General features: G+C 36.1%; 1 protein-coding gene across 5 annotated transcripts in view; it reads right to left on the bottom strand.

Annotated features, from left to right (window-relative positions):
• Nucleotides 1–21449, bottom strand: part of SLC25A14 (solute carrier family 25 member 14) — a 33493-nt gene that overhangs the window by 6574 nt on the left and 5470 nt on the right. For 4 of the 5 annotated variants that reach the window (XM_008972362.4, XM_003818941.5, XM_008972363.4 and 1 more), the window contains 6 exons: nt 20087–20234; nt 17431–17525; nt 16045–16130; nt 8031–8126; nt 2030–2154; nt 1106–1241 (listed from right to left, as the gene is read on the bottom strand). In XM_008972362.4, coding sequence (XP_008970610.1) covers nt 1106–1241; nt 2030–2154; nt 8031–8126; nt 16045–16130; nt 17431–17525; nt 20087–20234 — 686 coding nt within the window. Of the gene's footprint in view, nt 1–1105; nt 1242–2025; nt 2155–8030; nt 8127–16044; nt 16131–17430; nt 17526–20086; nt 20235–21449 lie in introns of those variants that run through there. The other variant, XM_057301109.1, reaches the window with a different exon arrangement.

Here is a 21449-nt window from a genome sequence, read left to right as displayed (position 1 = left end):
TGGTAGATCCAGTCTCCACAAAGCCAAAGTCATCTATTTAAAATGCAAAGCTAATCTGATTAAAAACTTTCAACAGCTCCCTGACAAGTTAAAAAAAAGTCCAAGCACCTCAATATAGCATTCAGTATCCTTTATAATCTAACCCTTGGCCACCAATATGAGGAAAGCACCATAGTGGAGAGGTAAATGTCAGTTTGAGGTCAAATGATCTGAGTTTAAATTCCAGTTCTCCCACTTAGTAGCTGTGAAACCTTAGGCAGCTTACTTAATCTTTCAGTGCTTCAGTGTCTACCTCGTGGAGTAATGGTGAGGATTCAATGAACGAATACACATAAGTCTCATAAGGACAGTTCCTGACACACAAAAAAGCACTCAGTGGATGTGAGTTATTGTTATTCAAGATGCCACCATCTACAGGGAGCCTACCTCAATGCTTCCAAATTGAGAACTCTTGAGTTTATCACTTATCAGGCTGTACTGATGATCTGTTTGTATACCTATAGTACTTTTGTAATAACTGTAATTTCTCTCTAACTACTAAAATGGTGTCTAATATGTAATAGTTGTTAAACAAAACTGATAACAGGAGAGAAACCATATGGCAACATCATATTTTAGCCTCAATTTGTTTTCAGTAGCAATAATATCACCAGTAATGATGTAATACTTTTAGAATATTCAGTTCCCACAAACACAACAGCAGGAACTTTCAAAGCCAAAGTGAACAACAGCATAACCGTGAACTGAAATAAAATACAGGCTTTTTTCCTTAAGTATTGAGTTTTCTATTGCAGGGTCTCTGTGTTGTATGAAGTAGGCAAATGGGGGATATATTGTCTTTTCTATCAATAATTCTACATGATACTATTAATAAAAGCATCCTGTATTTTAAAGCATTCAAATGGGAATCATTATATTAAGTACCACTGCAAATTAGCAGATTGCTAAGGAGACAGCTTTTCTACCTGGGAATAACTGAGAAGCTACTAAAAAATATGATTCTTTCATCTTCAAAATGGTATGTAGCAACTAATAATAAGAACTGAAGGAAGGTCTAAGACATCAAAGAAAGCCAAATTGTAACCCAAATCCACAATGTACTTACCTTTAAAATACCATCAACAGTGCCCTTATAGAGATCCACATGTCCCACGATTGCCCTCTGGTTCATCATGCGAGTTCGAACCACATCAACCGGGTTGGAGGCCAGAGCCCCAGCCAAACCACATGTAAAGCTGGAACTAAGAGGAAAAGTTTAAGTAGATCGACCCCACTTTCACTCCCTGCCCACTTAAACAGAAATTAGGCCAAACGTAAACTGTACAATATAACTCAGACCCATCAGATAAAACCTGGCACTTGGCCTTTCGTTACAATCTAAAGAGACAGGAAATTTTTCTGAAGAGACATCATTCAAAGGCTGTCCCTTCAGTTTTCAATCTGAAACTCAGCCTTTTTTTTAAAGGAGAGTTTCTAAACCTAACAAGATTCCTAAATAGAAAGTATCATGCACCATGTATTAGTTACATAAATTTTTCAAACCACAGCATCACATGCCAAATGCATTTGAGTAACAAAATTATCATAAAGGTTGCAAGACAAAGAAAATGTAAAATGAGATCAGTAACAGTCTTTAGCCAAAAAACTGTGCTTTAGTTTCACAGACCTTATTTACCCCTTTTTTTCTGATTCCCACTGAGAAAAGTTTGCTTTCTCAAACAAAATTAACCAAAGCAAGTAATACATGTGCTTATTAGATATAGAAGCTGTGTATGGATAAATGTAAATCAAATAGACCTCTGATAGGCTGCTGTATTAGACAATGTTCCCAAGTACCCAAGCCCCCAGAGCACCTGGCATTTCTGTGAAGTATAAAGTGTTCATAAGGCTTGAAGTTCTGATAATAGGAGAGACAAGGGTATTTAGGCCATACGTACCAGTTATCAAATTCCACCTGAGGATTTCAGTAAAAGAGGCTTTTTGTGCTCAAAATGCTGGAAATAAAATGAGCACATCCCATCCTACTTACACGAAGTGAGTTAAAATTGTATCGCCCATCATTCCTGACAATATTAAATGCTTCTTAGTAATATCATAGACTGGTAGCTCTACTCCCACAACGATGGCAGCACGCTGAGCAGTTGGAACCACACCCTACGAAACACAAGTGACATTAGGCACCAAGGAAATACAAAGGGAGTGATGTCTTAGAGTGAACAAAATAGGTCAGGAGTTGAAAAGTAACAGAAAAATACAAGTCTGAAGTACAGACGTCACTCTTTCAAATCAATGACTAATAATGGAACATATACAAATTTCCAATTCACTTGCTATACTAAAAATAAAATAATTGATATGACACCCAAAGCACAAAAGACAAAAGAAAAAAAAAAGATCAACTGGACTTCATCACAATTAAAAACTTTTATGACTCAAAAGACACCACTCAGAAAGTGAAGAGTCAACATACACAAAGGAAAAAAACATTTGCCACTCATATATCTGATAAGGGACTAGTGTCAAGAATATATAAATAACTCTTACAACAAAAAAGGCAAACAATCCAATTTTAAAATGGCCAAAAGACCTGAAGATATTTCCTTCAAAAAAGATACACAAATGGCCAATAAGCACACGAAAAGATGCTAAACATCATTAGTCACTAGAGAAATGCAAATCAAAACCACAAGGACATACCACTTCATACCTACTAGGATGGCTATAATGATTTTTCTTTTAAGTAAAAGAAGGCCAGGCACAGGGGCTCATGCCTGTAATCCCAGCACTTTGAGAGGGTGAGGCAGGAGGATCACTTGAGGAGGAGTTCTAGACAAACCTGGGCAATACAGTAAGACTCTATCTCTTAAAAAAAATTTTTAAATTAGCCAGGCATGGTGGCATGTGCCTGTAGTCCCAGCTACTTGAGATGCTGAGGTGGGAGGATCACCCGAGCCTGGGAGGCTGAGGCTGCAGTGAGCCATGATTGCACCACTGCATTCCAGCTTGGGCAACACAGCAAGATCCTGCCTCAAAAAAAAATTAAAAAAAATAAGAAAGAAAAAGTAAAAGAGCAAGTGTTGGTGAGGATGTGAAGAAATAGGAACCCTTATATGCTGTCAGTGGGAATGTAAAATGGGGCAGCCACTGTGGAAAACAATTTGGCACTTCCTCAAAAAGTTAAACACAGATTACCATATGAGCGAGCAATTCTACACCTAGGTATATACCCAAGAGAACTGAAAATAGATGTTCATACAAAAATGTGTACAGAAATGTTCATAGCAGTATTCATAATAGCCAAAATGTGCAAAGAACCCAAATGCTCATTAATTGATGAAGGGACAAATACAATGTGGTATACCCACACAATGGAATTAATATTCACCCATAAAAAGGAATAAAGTACTGATACATGCTGCAACATGGATAAACCTTAAAATCAGTATGCTAAATGGAAGAAGCCAGTCACGAAAGTCTACATATTGCGTGATTCCATTTACATGAAATACCTAGAACAGGCAAATCTATAGAGACAGAAAGTAGAGTAGTGGTTGTCCACAGCTAGGAGGGCTGGGGGAAATGAGAAGTGATGGATAAAGGGTAAGGGTTTCTTTTTGGTAATGAAAATGTTCTAAACTTAGACAGTGGTAATGGCTGCACTAATCTGTGAATATACTAGAAACAATTAAATCGTATACTTTAAAGATGGTGAATTTTATGTGAATTATCTCAATAAAGAATTTGGGAATTATCATTATAATATGTCAATTTTCCCAATAAAGCTATTATAAATAAAATCATGAAGCAAAAATCAGTGGGGAGAAGAGAGCTTTCAGGTTTAATTCACAGAATTTTCAGATGTGCAGAAAGGACAAACACTAAGGTGACAGCAAAGGTATGAAGAAGCAAGAGGAAAAGCCAAGGGAAAGTGGTCCTTCGCTTACAAGTCCTGCTGTGGTAACATTACCAGGGTTTCACTCACTAGCATGATGCTCCTATCACAGCTCACATTACAACACAGGGTTGCTAGAGCATTAAAAGTCACATTTTTGAAGAATATTAATGACACAAGAAAACGCTTATGATAGCATGATAGCATGTTAAATAAAGCAAGGCATAAAATTATATATAGTATTATTCTATCTTCAGGGGAAAAGGTATACACACCAGGCCAAATTCTTAGGATTAGAACGAAATACATCAAAATACTTTTTTCCTCTGGTATTAGGATAAGAGATGTTAATTTTCATTTTTATGCCTATTTCTTTTTACATTTTCACAATGAATGTTTTACTTTTATAACTGTGTTTAGGTGTCAGTTAAAATTGAAAATAACATACCATGAGGACATCTGCTTTCTGGGATAACTACTATATTAAAAAGTTTTCAGTCATCTCTAAGTTCCCAAACTCAATTTATAAAGTGGGGCTGCTCTGCCTATGGAGTAGCCATTCTTTATTCCTTTACTTAATAAACTTGCTTTCACTTAAAAAAAAAATAATAATAATCCCAGCTACACAGGAGGCTGAGGCAGGAGAATCGCTTGAACCCAGGAGGCGGAGGTTGCAGTGAGCCGAGATCGCGCCACTGCACTCCAGCCTGGCAACATAGCAAGAATCCGTCTCAATAAATAAATAAATAAATAAATAAATAAATAAATAAATAAATAAATAAAATGAAGTGGAAGTGACACAGCTATGCCAAGATGTTTGATTGTGCTGATATGGCTGGCTAGGCGAAGGGTGCCTTCCTTGCTGGCTCTTTGACCTGCTTCTCATAAAGAGGGTACCCTTCACAGAAGACTGCTTTGGTGAACAGTAAGGCCCCAAACTGGAGCCCACAGGCCAAAATCAGGCTATAGGCATGTTTCGAGTGGCCCACAGTGTTTCCAAAAGACTGAATTGGCTGTTAATATGTAAAAATCAGGATATTTCACACAGAAATGCAGATTTCCAGCTTCTCTTGAAAGGCCAGAAAATTTGACCACACTGGGCTCACCATCAACGCATGGCAGCAATGGGCTGGAGCTAAGGAGTAGCTGTCCTCTCTCAACGGGGACTGTGCTCTCCGTGCTCTCCAGGACCACAGTCCCCACCATGCTACTCTCTCTCCAACTCTGTGGTAAGTGCTAGTTATACTTTGTTATTGTGCTCGTGCTATTTTTTCTTACAATGAAGTTAGGAAGAAAGTGAAATGTTTTCAGTATTCATGTTACAATCAGAGCAGGAAGATAAACAAAGATGAGCACGTTTGAAGAAAAATGCAAACATATTTTCTTGTTGAAATGAAAAAATAAGTCCTGTATTTTTAACATGCAAATAAAACATGTCTGTCTCAGAAGAATACATTCAACAATGTACTTTGCTTCTTTATGTTAGGTGCCTAGATCATGTAAGTAGCCTGGATCATAAAAACAGTTATGTTCAGTTTCTCAAAAAATAAACATAGATTTACCACATAATCCAGCAATTCCACTTTTGGCTATATAACCAAAAGAATTGAAAGCAGGGTCTAAAAAAGATATTTGCACACCCATTTACCCAGCAGCATTATTCACAATAGGCAAAAGGCAGAAGCCATTCAACTGTCCATCAATGGTTGAATGGATAAACAAAATGTGGTATATACATACAATGGAATATTATTCAGCCTTAAAAAGGAAGAAATTCTGACACATGCTACCACATGGATAAACCTTGAGAACATCATGCTAAGTAAAATCAGCCAGTCACAAAAAGATAAATATTGTGTGATTCCACTTACATGAAGTACCTATAATAGTCAAATTGATAGAGACAGAAAATAGAATGGGGGTTGCTAGGGGAAGGAGAAATGGGGAGTTGCTTCATGGGTATAGAGTTTCAGTTTGATAAGACCTAAAGAGTTCTGGAGATCAGTTGTACAACAATGTGAATGTACTTAATTAACACTACTGAACCATCAAAAATGGTTAAGATGGTAAATTTTATGTTATGTCTACTTTTTACTACAATAAAAAATAAAGTAGCTATGCTCCTGTGAAAAAATCTCCAATTCTATTTATTCCTCTGTTTTTGTTCCTTGTCATCAGTTTGTGAGAAAGTTCTAGTTAGTTCTATTTTCTGGCTCTAAATTAGACATATCAAGCAAGTGTACCCTGCTGTTACCAAAAAGCAAACCTCAAGGACCATTAATGGATGCAAAGACCATTAGTTAGATGAAAGGTGATTAGATATTAGGATATATGCATATTACTAGAATATTATCACCCCACAGATTACTTGCTAATTGCAAAGGAGGGGGAAAAATCTTATGTTTTACAATGGCGAGATCTGGTGGACGTCATCTTACCAAATAATCAAACTTGGCACCACTAATCATGGGACAAACTAATATTATGTGCCTCCTGCTGTGATGCAGTATGAAATACACAGCATCACCTATGAAGCACCCTTACCAAAAATGTTTAACATGAATCTAATCAAGCCAATGGACCCTATTTACAGTTTATGGGAAATAAACTGTAAATATAAAGATATTTTCTCTATAAAGATAGAGAAACAAACACAATGAGGAAACACTTTATAAGAAAACTAGCCTGGCCAGGCATGGTGGCTCACATCTGTAAGGCCAAGGCCAGAGGATCACTTGAAGCCAGAAGATCAAGACCAGCCTAGGCAACAAAGCGAGACCCTGTCAAAAAAAAAAAAAAAGAGGAAGGAAGAAAATAAATTATAAATTAGCCTGGTCTCATTAACAGGAAATTCTAATATGGGCTAGATATTAGGTATTAGGGACTTGTTCATTTTCTTAGATATGATAATGGTATTATTATTATGTAGAAGACTATCCTTATTCTTAGGAGATGCACAATGAAGAATTTAATTGAGTGCCATGATGTCTGCAACCTACTTTCATTTAGCTTAGCTAAAAAGAGTGTATGTCTGTATACACGTAAACAGATAAAGCAAATACGATCAAACTTTAACAGCCATCAAATCCAGCTCATAGGTATGTATTTCATAGTTCTATTCTTTCAATTTTTCTTTATGCTTGAAATTTTTGTTATGAAAAATTATAAAGAAAAATACCAAAGCTCTCATTTTTATTTAAAAGTCTATTAATAGATTTCCCATTCCACTCTCTCTGTATATTCTACTAATAATATTATTAATATTACAATAATTAGGGATTAAAAAGTTAGAGCAACAATGACGAAAAGCAAAGTATAGATAGAAGACTGAAAGATAATATGACAAAAAGTTTAACAGAAATTATCTCTAGGCAGTGGGACTACTGGATTTTTTTTCTTTTTACTTTTCTATATTTTCTCAATATTTTATAGTACATGTTATACTTTTTAGGTTAAAAAATTGTTTAAGGTAACAGCTTTTTTTTCTTATTCTTTTTTTTTTTTTTTTTTTTTTTTTTTTTGAGACAGAGTCTCACCCTGTCACCCAGGCTGGAGTGCAGTGGCATGATCTTGGCTCACTGCAACCTCCACCTCCAGGGTTCAAACAATTCTCCTGCCTCAGCCTCCTGAGTAGCTGGGACTACAGCCATGCACCACCATGCCTGGCTAATTTTTGTATTTCTAGTTGAGATGGGGTTTCACCACGTTGGCCAGGCTGGTCTTGAACTCCTGACCTCAAGTGATCCACCCGCGTTGGCCTCCCAAAGTGCTGGGATTACAGGCATGAGCCACAGCACACGGCCGGTAACAGCTTTTGAACATAAGCACTACAAAGACATACATCATCGTGTTAGTACAGAACTTGCAAAAAAATACACTGAACAACTACATTCACTGTGAATATGATCAAAACAGCCATCTCAAATAATGTAATAACTTTCCCCACCTATATAATCCCCAAACATTATGCAGAAATAAAAGGCCAATGATAAGTTTTGGGCCTTTCAAGGGAGATGAGGAGTTTCTTACCTTAGTTTTTGGATTATAATTCACGATTTTATGTCTTTATATAAAAAAAAATTCTCTGCAAATTGTAGGAACTGAGAGTGTAGGATAATAGCAGGAAAAGAGTACTTACCCTCCACAGACCCCTGGTGCCTTCTTGTTGGTATATATCGATAAAGCTTCCAATCATGCTCCCTTGGAACAAGCTTCCTTGAGCCTGCATTCGAATCTAAAATGAAAAGAGGTGAACATCTTATTTTGTCAGAGAGAACCAAAATGCTAAATTCATTTTAAGTTCATTTAAATTCATTTTAAATTCATCTAAAATTTTAAAAGAAGTATTCAGGAATCCCAGAAAAATATCTGCTATTATGATAAAGTTAATTAGTTAAACTGTATAGAAAAAGAATTTGTGTCAAAGTGTATTTTATAAAAATGGTTTTCATCGGCCTCACATTCCTCACACTAAGTCTATTATTTCTGGAGCTAGAAGAAAATTTGGAGAAAAGAAAGATCAAGTACTCAGCAGGACTAAAAAATGACTCATTTAGTGAAAAATTAGAAACAACTTAATATCCAAAAACAACTACACAGATTGGTTACAGAAATTATACATTCATTTAATAGAATACTATGGAGCCATAAAATTTTGTTGTACAATGGTATTTGCTGACACTGAAAGATATCAAAAATTAATTGCTAACCAGAAAAAAATATTGCAAAGTACTATATCATTTTTATAAAAAACATGTAAACTTAAAAATATCCATAAGCACAGCAAAGAGACGGGGTGAACATGTAAAACTAAATACTTACAGTGGTTTATGTCTGAGTGGTGAGGCTACAAGTAAGCATTTTTCTCTTTTGTGTTTTTTCTGCCTTCCATATTTTTCTACATTAAACATGCATTGCTTACGTAATTATAAAAATGAAAAATGTGTTTTAAAATATAATTTTATGTTTATGAGACCTTAAGTTGAGTTCTATTTATAAAAAGCATAACATTATATTCTGCCAAGTGGCCTTTGAGAGCTGCAAGAAAGAAAGATAGCATTAAATGGCCATGTAAAAGGTTTGGTACAATTTCCCACAGACTCTGCACACATACAATCCTAGTAGTCAGTCACTAAATACTAGCGGCCCAAATGTAGGCCTGATTTTTATGAAGCACCATGCTACCATTCTAGGTTTCAACAAATGTCTTTAGTAAGTCATGTAATGGCAACATGCTTTTATGCAGAAAGTTAACTGTTACTACTAAGAGTTTTCAAATATTATAATTATAAAAACCTAAACCCATTAAATCAAGATACAACCTATCACAAAGACAAATGAAAACTACTAATACACTGTGGTAAGTAGAACACTTCTTTAAGGAGGTGATTCCTGACAACAGAGGGGCTAGCGTGAGGCAAGTGAAGTACTTTTCTTAGGCATGAAATGTAAGGGAGTGCAAGAAAAACTCAGTAATCAAGATAAATGATGTCTCAATATGATATTTTTTAACCAAAATTAATCCACAAAAAGCCATGATGAATCAAATATCAAATTTAACTAAAGCTAGGACTCAACAGGGCCAGGATTAGGGTAAGGTGAATGAGATGAGTTATGTGAAATTTTGGTATTTGGTTCATCATGAATTTTTTGCATTAATTTTGATTGTTTAAAAATACTACATACAAATGTTGTTTATATTGATTACTGAGTTTTGTGGTACCTTCTTACATTCTGCATCAAAGGGGACTGCCTTACTTGTTTTGCCCTAGTCCTGGCCCTGTTTATGAGCCTGGTCTTGAAGGACAAATTCACCAGGAAAATGAGAAAGACGTTTCAGGAAGAAAGTGTTACGTGCACAAAGGCAAAGAAGCAGTACATAGTAGATCAGATATGGATTTCGATAGATCTCTCCAGCTTCATCTGGAGATGGGTTGAGGGAGTGGGGTACACACTAGAGTGAAGGGACAAGTTAGGAGGCTACTGAGATGAGGTCCTACAACAGGAATGGTGGGGAAAGGACAAAGTTGAGAAATACAGATGAGGCAAAATCTGTAGAAACTTGATACCTAATCCAATACTAGAAGGAAGCAAAGATATAGAAGAATCAAAGATGATCTAGGTTTCTAGTTTAGATGACCCAGTAGGTCTGGGTAGTGTGGTAGATTATTGTCTCCCAAAATCTACTCTCCTTTCTTGAAGCTAGATGTAGCCATGGAACCAAGTCCTTCAGAATGGAACGTGAACAGAAATAATGGTTGAAACTTCCCAGTGTCTTGCTTAGAAGGAAATTGCCTATATTTCAGAACAGCCAAACAGCCCTACTAAATGAGAAAAAGTTGTCCTTGGCCAGGCGCGGTGGCTCACGCCTGTAATCCCAGCACTTTGGGAGGCCGAGGTGGGCGGATCACCTGAGGTCAGTAGTTTGAAACCAGCCTGGCCAACATGGTGAAACCCCGTCTCTACTAAAAATACAAAAATTAGCCAGGCGTGGTGGTGTGCACCTGTGTAATCCCAGCTACTCGAGAGGCTGAGGCAGGAGAATTGCTTGAACCCAGGAAGTGGAGGTTGCAGTGAGCCGAGATCACGCCATTGCACTCCAGCCTGGGCAACAGAGCAAGACTCCATCTCAAAAAAAAAAAAAAAAAGATTGCCCTTGCAGAAGAATTCTAGCTAAGAAACATGGATGGAATGATGGAATTAGAAAATCACCACTTTGCGACCTTAAATGAAACAATCGATTCAGGTAATGGCCACCAATGGATGAAACCATTAGATGAAGGATTGACAGGAAACTACAAAGGAGAAATCGGGCTGTCATGCCTGAACCCACTGATCAACCTTAACATCCCTATATTGGGACAACCAAACACTGTGTGCCTCCTCACATGACTTGGTATGACCTTTACAGAAACCTTCCCTTTTACAGAGAGAGAAGATTTAGAGAAATAAGTTAAATGATATCACAAGGAAGCAAAAAGACAAATCCAAAACTTGGGAATTCTAAAGGAGAGCTGATCCCATTTATTTGACAAGTTAATGGCAAAAAGCAAATAAATAAATAAATAAATAAATAAATAAATAAATAAAAGGTATATGGACAGGAGTGGGGTACTCTAGAATATAAAGGACTTAAGAAACATAACTATTAAATATAATGCATAGGCTTTGGAACCCAAGTTAAACAAATCAACTGTAAAATATAAGACAGTCTGGAAATGTGAACATAGATTATTAGATGTTACTAATGAATAAATGTTAATTTTGTTAAATGTAACAATAGCACCATGGTTATATAGAAAAATATTCCTTTTATGAGATGCACATCGAAGTATATGGGGGAAAATGACAATGTCTGGAATGTGCCTTAAAATAATTCAGAAAAAGGGAATAAAAAAGCACGTGTAGCAAAATCTTAGCTACCTCCGTGATGTGTACAAAGACGTTCACTGTACTATGTTATTTTCTACTCACTCATATGTTTGAAATTGTTTCTCCAAAACTACATATTTAAAGATTTAAACTGTTAAAGATAAAAATGGAGGCAACAATTGAGATAAACCCCAAGACCAGCCACCCATCATCAGGTAACCGAAACTTAAGTCATCCTATTTCCTCGGAACTGCTATCTCTAATCATAAACACAAAACACAAACTTTACATCTTTGTCAGAATGCTTCAGTGAAATGAAACCAATAACTATAGACAATCACCTTAAACAGCTGCTTGCCTTTAAAAGAACGATAATTTATAACAGCCAATCACAAAAAAGGTCAAAGTGTTTCTGCCCTTCTGCTTTATAAACTGTACTGTAAGATAAGTTTGTTATCATTTGGTTTGAAGTATCCTGGATCGAGACCCGTACTTTCTCTTATTGCATACAATAAACTTTAAAATTTTTCCTAACTGACTTTATTTTTGACAAATCAAAAGGAAACTGCTTTCCCTTGACTCTCTTCCCATGGGCTGGAATGTAGGTTTGATAGTGGTCCAACTTCAACTATACAGACTAAAATAATACCATAGGACAGGGGTCAACAAACGTTTTCTGTAAGGGTCCAGACAGTAAATATATTAGGCTTTGCAGGGCTTATGACCTCTGTTGTGACTACTCAACTCTGTCACTGAAGCACAAAAGCAATTATAGACAATAAATTAAAAAATGGGGTGGCTGTGTTCCAATAAAACTTTATTCACAACAGGGGGTGGGCCAGATTTGACCCACAGACAGTAGTTTGCCAATCCCTGCCCTAGGAGATGGCAGTGCAACAAAAATGAAGAAACCTGGATCCTGGATGACTACATGAAGTAGTTCTGCCTTACCAGCATTAACTGCAGTCCTCTAGATGGTTACATGAGAGAGATAAATACTTGTATATGGAGACCTTTTATTTTTGAGTTTCTTTGTGACAGTAGCTTAGCCCATAACCTAACTGATATAGTGAGAGCTAAAGTATTAAGAATGAAAAAGGTGGTCGGGCACAGTGGCTCACGCCTGTAATCCCAGCACTTTGGGAGGCCAAGGCGGGTGGATCACGAGGTCAGGAAATCGACACCATCCTGGCTAACACGGTGAAACCCCGTCTCTACTAAAAGTACAAAAAATTAGCCAGGTGTGGTGGCGGGCGCCTGTAGTCCCAGCTACTCAGGAGGCTGAGGCAGGAGAATGGCATGAACCCGGGAGGCGGAGCTTGCAGTGAGCCGAGATCGCGCCACTGCACTCCAGCCTGGGAGACAGAGCGAGACTCCGTCTCAAAAAAATAATAATAATAGTAAGAAAAAAAAAAAAAGAATGAAAAAGGCCACCAAGGAGAGACTGAAGAGGAGAAAAGGGCTAAAGATGGAACCTTGGGTGGGAGAAGAAAAAGATTTAAAGTATATGCATAAAAAGGAAGCCCATGAATGAAACTAAGGAATAGGAAAACTAGAAGCAGAATCTAAATAGTGTAGTAACAAAACCAAAAAAGAACTTCTAGTAGAAGGAATTAGTCAAAATAGGTTAAGTAAGATGAGAACTAAAATGTCCACTGGATTGGATAATGAGGACATTACTGCTGACCCTGTGGAGAGTGATTTCAATCAAGTAGCAGGAGTGATTACAGCAGGTTATGAAGGAAATGGAATGTAAAGATTACTCTTGTAAAATCTGGATGAGAAGGTAAGAAAAGAGATACCATGGTGTTTTGAGGTCAGAAGGTCAAGAAAATATTTTAGGATAGAGAGATTTGACCATATTTATCATTTGAGAGAAGATAACCGGTAAAGAGGAAGACACTGAAGATAAGAGAAAGAGGACAAATGATAAAGGTCTCTGATGAAACAGAAGTGAATAAAAGTAGAGTAACCAGGTTTTTTTTAAACTTGAGCATGTATCAAAATCACTTGAAGGGCTTGTCAAACCAGACTGCTGGGCCCCATCCTACCCGTTCTGATTCAGTAGGTGTTGGATGGGGCCTGATAATTTGCATTTCTAACAAGTTCCCAGGTAATACTGGTCTGGTCTGGAAAACCACTACAGTAAGACAAGATAAGGATGGGTATAGATGGAAGTAAGTTTACACCTGTAAGGTAGAAAGGACACGAAATTGAGAGGTATAAGGCCAGGCCATAGGAGATGGGGTTGTCTGCTTAGAGTAAGAGGTACAAGGAGCTCTTCAATTAAATTCTCTTCATAAATACCTGTTCTAAGTCAACAAAAATAAGCATGGGGAAAGGACTCCCTATTCAATAAATGGTACTGGGACAGCTGACTAGCTATATGCAGAAGAATAAAACTGGGCCCCTACCTTTCACCATATACAAAAATTAACTCAAGACAGATTAAAGATTTAAATGTAAGACCTCAAATTATAAGAATCCTAAAAGAAAACCTAGGAAACGCCATTCTGGGCATTGGCCTTGGGAAATAATTTATGACTAAGTCATCAAAAGCAATTGCAACAAAACAAAAAATTGACAAGCGGGACCTGATTAAACTAAAAATCTTCTTCACAACAAAAGAAACTACCAACAGAGTAAAGAAACAACCTATAGAATGGGAGAAAATATTCACAAACTATGCATCTGATGAAAATCTGGTATCCAGCATCTATAAGGAATTTAATTCAACAAGCAAAAACCAAATAACTCCATTAAAAAGTAGGCAAAAGACATGAACGGACACTTCTCAAAAGAAGACATACAAGCAGCCAACAAACATAAAAAGATGCACAATATCACTAATCATCAGAGAAATGTAAATCAAAACCACAACAAGATACCATCTCACACCAGTCAGAATGGTTATTATTAAAAAGTAAAAACAACAGATGCTGGCGAGGCTGCAGAGAAAAGGGAATGCTTAGACACCATTGGTGGGAATGTAAATTAGTTCAGCCACTTTGGAAAGCAGTTTGGAGACTTCTCAAGGAACTTAAAACAGAGAGCTACCATTCAACCCAGCAATCCCATTACTGAGTATATATCCAAAAGAAAATAAATAATTCTACCAAAAAGACACATACACTCCTATGTTCATCACAGTACTATTCACAATAGCAAAGACATGGAATCAACCTAGGTGCCCACCACCGTTGGATTGGGTAAAGAAAATGTGGTACATATACACCATGGAATACTATGCAGTCATAAAAAAGAACAAAATCATGTCCTTTGCAGTAACATGGATTGAGCCAGAGGCCATTATCCTAAATGAATTAATGCAGGAACAGAAAACCAAATATAGCATGTTCTCACTTATAAGTGGGAGCTAAATATTGCGTACTCATGGACAAAGATGGCAACAATAGACACCAGGGAATAATAGAGGCAGGAGAGAAGGAGGGGGACAAGGGTTGAAAAACTGTTGGGTACTGTGCTCACTATCTGGGTGATGGGATCATTCATATCCCAAACCTGAGCATCATACAATATACCCATGTAATAAACCTGCACATGTACTCCCTGAATCTAAAATAAATGGTGAAAAAAAAACTTGTTCTGTAAACCTAAAATGATATAAAAATTCTGTAAATTACTATCATTTTAGTCCAGAAAGACTGTCTCATATTTTTATCCATCAACCACCAGTGGTTTATTTCATGTGTGTTGTTTTTCATGTCTTTCTCTCTGTTCTCAAACCCCTCTCTGAATTGCAATAAATAGATCTCTCCTTTGCTAACCTAGCCACTTGTGGTTTCACTAGTGGTCAAATATAAAAAAGCATGTGTCCCCTTACTTTTTTCTCGCAATCCCCTTAAAATAAGTTAAAACTTTGGGTTCCCCTCACTTATTTTAATCCTATATTTAGTGCTTTTAACTAATCATAAGTTTAAATACGTTAGTAAGTAGAAAATATTTACCATTTTATGAAATAAGATGAAAATTTATATTAAAAGAAATGTTTCAGTCTGTGACTTGAAAAAACCTTAAAGAAATCCAACTATACTCTTAACAAGTCAGCACCACCAACCTATACTATTCTGGTTCTGAATTCAGAATATTCCAATACAGGCCAAAATATACCATTTTTAAAGCCAAATCTCACCCTGAATAGAAATATTAATAAGACAGGGAAAGACAGAGGCATTACAGACTTAAGATACCCAAATTGGTTACTAAAATAGGCTTCTCCAAAAACCGTATTTCAGTTTACCCCTCTGTTTGGCATCCCAGGTTATACCACAGGTCAACATACCATACCAAGATTTAGAATAGGTGGGGACGTACATTTCTTTTGTAAAATTGAGTAAGGGCTATTATGAACAGATTCATTCTCGTACCAGTTTTAGGATGGAGTACAAATGGATGTAAGAGATCTGGAAATTGATTCCTATAAAACTGCATAGCCCTTGGAAAGAACCTATAGGGTCTTGCATACCCCAGTGTGAGGACCAGTGGATTAACACATATCATAATAAATTGACTGCCATTTATTGAGCATCTACTACACCAAGTACAATGATAGGCAGTTTATATATATATTATCGCTAATCCTTTACAACTCTATGTTATAAACACTGTATTATATTCATTTTTCAAATGATGAAATTGAGGCTTAATGCAGTTAACTGATTTGCCCAAGGTTCTACAGCTGGCAAGTGACAGAGTGGGAATCTGAACCCAAATCTGACTCAAAGTTATGCTCCTTTCAAATCACACTGTATCTCTCTTACCTTTAGAACATCGGTGGGATTGGCTATAGTGGAAGATATCACTCCTGACACTACCCCACAGATCATATTAATTAAAAGAGTTTCATCTGTGAAAAGGAAAAGAAAAAGAAAGGTCTGCTTGTATTAGGCACCAGTTTGAGAACATACTACTGACCTACTGGAGGAAGGGAAACTTGGTTAGAGAGATGACTTTAGAAATGAACCAAAAAGCTTAGGAAAATAAAGAAACTCAAATATTTCTAGATCTCAATTCAGTGCTAAAATATATTAAAACTTGTAAAATATAAATCATTTCTAAAAACATCATTATTTCTAAAGGACACTGGAACACATCCTTTTCTTCTACATAACTAACAGTATCCCACACACGAATTCAGAAGGTGGTAGTTCCCCTTCGACCTTTTCAAACATCTAAAGAACATACTTTTTAAGTCTTTTTCTGGGTAATCATCAACTCTAAAGATTCAGGAACTGAATGTTAAAAGAGAAAATCTTATGTCTAATACAAAAAACTTATTTGAATATTAATTTTGATAGGCCTGAGATCTCTCCTAGCCTCTGTTAATTTACAAAAGATTTCTGTAGTCAAATATGAAAAAGCAATCATTTAGAACTAAATCTCCTCAGTGAGAAAAAAGAACAAAGAAACCACAGAGCACATTGTTCTATAGTGAAATTCAATCTTTACCGCTCCTTCACACCATGAAGACCCCACAAATAGAAACTAAATAAACCCAAGTGAAGAATCTATGAAAGAAAAATATTTCAGAAAGAGGTGGAAGAGAACCCTTCACAATCCCCAAAAAAAGGCTTCAGAAAAAGTTGACTTTAGGACAATAAAGTGATTCAAAGGACATTACTAACCGAAAGGCTTTCCAGCTGTCCCCAAACATCCAACAGCCCCAGGCCTGTGGTAAAATAACCATTTAGTGTAGTATCATGATGGAAAATGCTACAGCAGCAAACAGACATATGATAATGCTGAATATGCATAAGGTAGCCATAGGTACATCAGAATTTAGAAAACAGCCTAAAATTATTCTGCCTAATAAAAGCTTATCAAAATTGCCAGCTAGAAAATGCCTTACAGTTGAAGTCCTCTTATTGATGAAGATAGCATTAATTTTCTGGACAAGATTGTTCCATGTTTCTTTTGGGATGATCACATGCCTTTTTTGTTGATAGGAAAAGGGACAAATTTGAAGAACAGGTCTCTCTAATTCATATATCACCTCTGCAAAGATTTATTCCAAGTTAGAACAAGCTCACTTTGTCTTTGCAGTGACTCTCCTCCATTCTCAGGCACCTCATGACCAACATTTCTCACTAAGCATGATTTCAACAATCCCTTTGAGTATCACCTCAAAAGAGGGTAAGTATACTGACCTTCTAAACGTTCTACGAATAAGCGCTTCAAGCTTTGGTAAATCCCAATTTTAATGGTGCCATATGATGCTTGTCTTAGCAACGCAGGAGCAATTCTGAAAAAAAAAAAAAAGTAAAAAGTTATTCTCAACATTTTCAGATTTTACATATCTAGATAGCCTACTTATTTGGACTACCCATCTCATTCCACCCAACAACAGCAGAATATGATTTTTTTCAAGCACTCATGAAACACTCAGCAAGAAACTGAACATTCTGGGTCATAAAACCAACCTCAACAAATTTAAAAGAACTGAAATCATATATAATATGTTATGTGACAATAATGGAATCAAACCAGAAATCAATAAGAAAAATCCTCAAACATTTAGAAATTAAACAATATATATCTAAATAATCTATTGGTCAGACCAAGTGTCTGTCAAAGGAATTTTTTTTTAATTCACAGGTCTAAATGACAACAAAATTCAACCTATTAAAATGTATGAGATGCAGCCAAAGCAGTGCTGAGGGAAATTTACAGCATGAAATGCTTGCATTTAAAAAAAAAAAAAGGGGGGGGGTAGAGTCTCAAATCAATAATCTATGCTCCTACCTCAAGAAACTAGAAAAAGAAAAGCAAAATAACCCAAAGCAAGCAAAAGAAAATAATAAAAAGCACAAATCAATGAAATTGAAAATAGGAAAATAGAGAAAAATCAATGAAACAAAAAGTTAGCTCTTTAAAAAAAAATCAACAAAATTGATAAACCTCTAGCTAGACTCACAAAGATAAAAAGACAGAAGATGCAAATAAGAAATGAAACAGGGACTAGCACTACAATTCCTGCAGCCATTAAAAGGACAATAAGAGTATGGTATAAACAACTTTATACTCATAAATTCAACACCTTAGAAGAAATGGACAAATTCCTTGAAAACCAGAAGCTACCAAAACTCAACTAGATAAAACAAATAATCTGAATAAAACTCATACCCATTGCAATGGACTGAATGTTTGTATCGTCCCCAAATCAAGATCTTAAAATCCTAACCCGCAATATGATGGTAATAGGAGGTGATTAGGTCATGAGGGTAAAGCCCTCATGAACAGGATTAGTGCCCTTATAAAAGGGATCCCAGAGAGCTCCCTCACTCTGTCTGCCATGTGAGGATACAATAAGAAGTCTTGGCAGTCTGCAACCCAGAAAAGAGACTTCAGCAGAACCTGACCAAACTGGCACCGATCTCAGATTTCCTGCCTCCAGAACTGTGAGAAATAAATTCCGATTGTTTATAAGTCACCCAGTCTATGGTATTTTGTTATAGCACCCCAAACTATGATAACCTTAAAGAATTTGCATTCTGAATTTAAATGTTCCCCAAAAAGAAATAGTCAGCCCCAGATAATTTCACTGGGGAATTCTGCAAAACATTTTAAAAATTAACACTAAGCTTACACAGTTCCTTCCAGAAAACAGAAGAGGGAATGCTTCCCAACTAATTTTGGCTAGTATTACCCTGATACCACAACCAGACAAAAACAGTACAAAAAAGGAAAACCACAGACTAATGTCTCTCATGAACTTAGATGCAAAACTCCTTAAGAAAATATTGGTAAATTGAATCCAGCAATGTATAAAAAGAATTATACATCATTGCTCACCTAATAAAGATTTTTTTTAAAAAATCAACCTCTACTTCCTAACAGTTGCAGATACGTCTTTAATCACATCAACAAGGAGGTACTAGAGCCAAAATTCCACCCTATTTAAGTTCTCCTTTAAACTGGAGACATTCTCATTCATACCTCCTTTGGGATTCTTCCAAATTGCAGAACTACACTGTAGGAGGTATAAATAGAAAGACAGCAGCAGCTCAAATGGTTAGGATTTTTAAATGATGACTAAATATGCATATTTCTGACTTTATTGCTTGCTATCAGAAAATATCTTGTGATGATCCATGCTGATGAAAGAACAAGGTGAAACAGATGATCCACAAATCAGGATGGTGGATCATCTTCAGGATGCTTCAGGATACACTACTTGATTTTTCCCCCAAGAAAATTACCTTTTAAATTAAGTCTAACATAGTTTAACGATGTAACATAGTTTAACAATAAAATTGATGTCTATTCTCTGAGTAATAAACTGGTAGCCTAGATGCAGGAGTGGCCTAGGAAACTGGCAACAGATAAACTACAAACTAGACAGTAAACCACAAAATTATGGCTAATCAAAAGGTGATGATAAAGATGGGTCTCCCTCTCTCTCATTATGCACTTTCTGTTTAAACTGCAAGAATAATATTTTTTCAAAGAGGAAAATTTTAAAGGAAGTCAGAATTTGCCAACTCAGGAGGGATATCACAAAAATATATATAATTAATTGGTGCTGTTATTAACAGTGGCTATTAGTGACTCTCGGGAAATCCACAGAAAGTCTATGCTGCAATGACATATCCATTTTAAAATGTTATTATCACTTATAACCAAATGAACACAAAATCCAAAGCTCAAGACTTACAAGCAGGAGAAATATAAACTGGCATATCAGTACTGAATTACAAGTTGAAATGGTGAATATGAAACGGACACAAACTATCAGACAGCTGAAAACTATGGCTTCTTTAAAAAGCATTTCTGTTAATGATATAAGGAAAGAACCAGTCTCACCCTGAATAGAGAGCCAATACACCTTCCTCTTTACAGATGCGAAACAGCGCATGGAACATCCCTCTATATTTTATCTCTTTGAAACGGGCATCAATGCTTTGGCCTTGAACCTGAAGTCGTGTTTTGGTAAGGTCCACAGGGAAAGTCCCTATAAAGGAACACACTTATTTATAAGTATGTCCAAAGAATCACAGTTAAGTTGTTGCTAAATATAAGCCAAGGACAATATTTGAATCCTAAGACAAAGTCCTTTTCATAACACATAGAAGAGCTCTAGTAGAATACCACTGTCAGAGGACATGAGTTGCATGTGGTAAGTGAAATGCATTATGCTATACATAGGCAGCACCAATTGACCCACAATATACTTCAAACTGTAATATAATAAAATGCTTTCAGATTGCCCTATTATAAATGCAAAATAATTAAATGTTGTTTTTTATTTCATCTGTAACATATAATCTGGCATTTATCAGTCTCCCTCCTGCCCCTTCCCACCCCAAGTGTCCCCACCTCTGTGTCTCATAAAATCTCCCTAAATTTTCACAAAGATAGGAAAGCATGGGATTGCTGCTCCAGATGCTCTTATATAGTGTTACAAAGTTTTGTGGGGTTTTTCTTTTATCTGTTTACAAGAAACAAATAGTCCCCTAATATTATGAAAGATAATGGCAAAGTCTTATTTGGTTCTACTCATCGTGGTCCCTTAGGTAATTCAAGACTAATACCAGCAGAGTGCTTGGGGGGGAAATTTCTTTAACCAAACCTCTTACATCAACAAACAGAAGTGGTCATCACATTGACAAAATATATTTCAGGGTGTAAAACTAACAAGGTGATTAGGTAGCTCTGGTCACTGATGACCCGAATATCACAACACCACAGGATATGCCAAGAACGTCAGTAGTCACTCATGAATAGTTTAGAAAAGAGAACATCTGGAAGATGAAAAAACGACAATCTAAAAATATTTCAAAATCAAAATCATGTAGAAGAGAATCTTGTTTGATCTTGTTAGTACATTTTCTTCTAAAATGGGAAAGAGGTTTGAAAAAAAGGACTTTCAGTACAAATAAACTTATAAATAATTTAGCATAAAAGACTATTAATACAGAAATATAGCAAAAACCCTTATGACATATCAACTCCCTCTATATATTCATGTATTTTACTTAAGCCTAGCAAACTAACAAATCACTAAACTACCAAAAAAGCTTTCCTTAGTTTGACTTTTCTTAACTCATCTGCCATATCATCAGTAGTACTTTCCCTGAAATATTACTTCATGGCTTTGAGACAATTTTCAAAATAAGGCGAGCTTCTTATTTTTTACCTAGCTTTCACCAAAAATAACCATCATCAT

Source organism: Pan paniscus, chromosome X (assembly GCF_029289425.2).
Source record: "Pan paniscus chromosome X, NHGRI_mPanPan1-v2.0_pri, whole genome shotgun sequence".
Taxonomy (NCBI): domain Eukaryota; kingdom Metazoa; phylum Chordata; class Mammalia; order Primates; family Hominidae; genus Pan; species Pan paniscus.
This window is presented reverse-complemented; position numbering and strand designations above follow the sequence as displayed.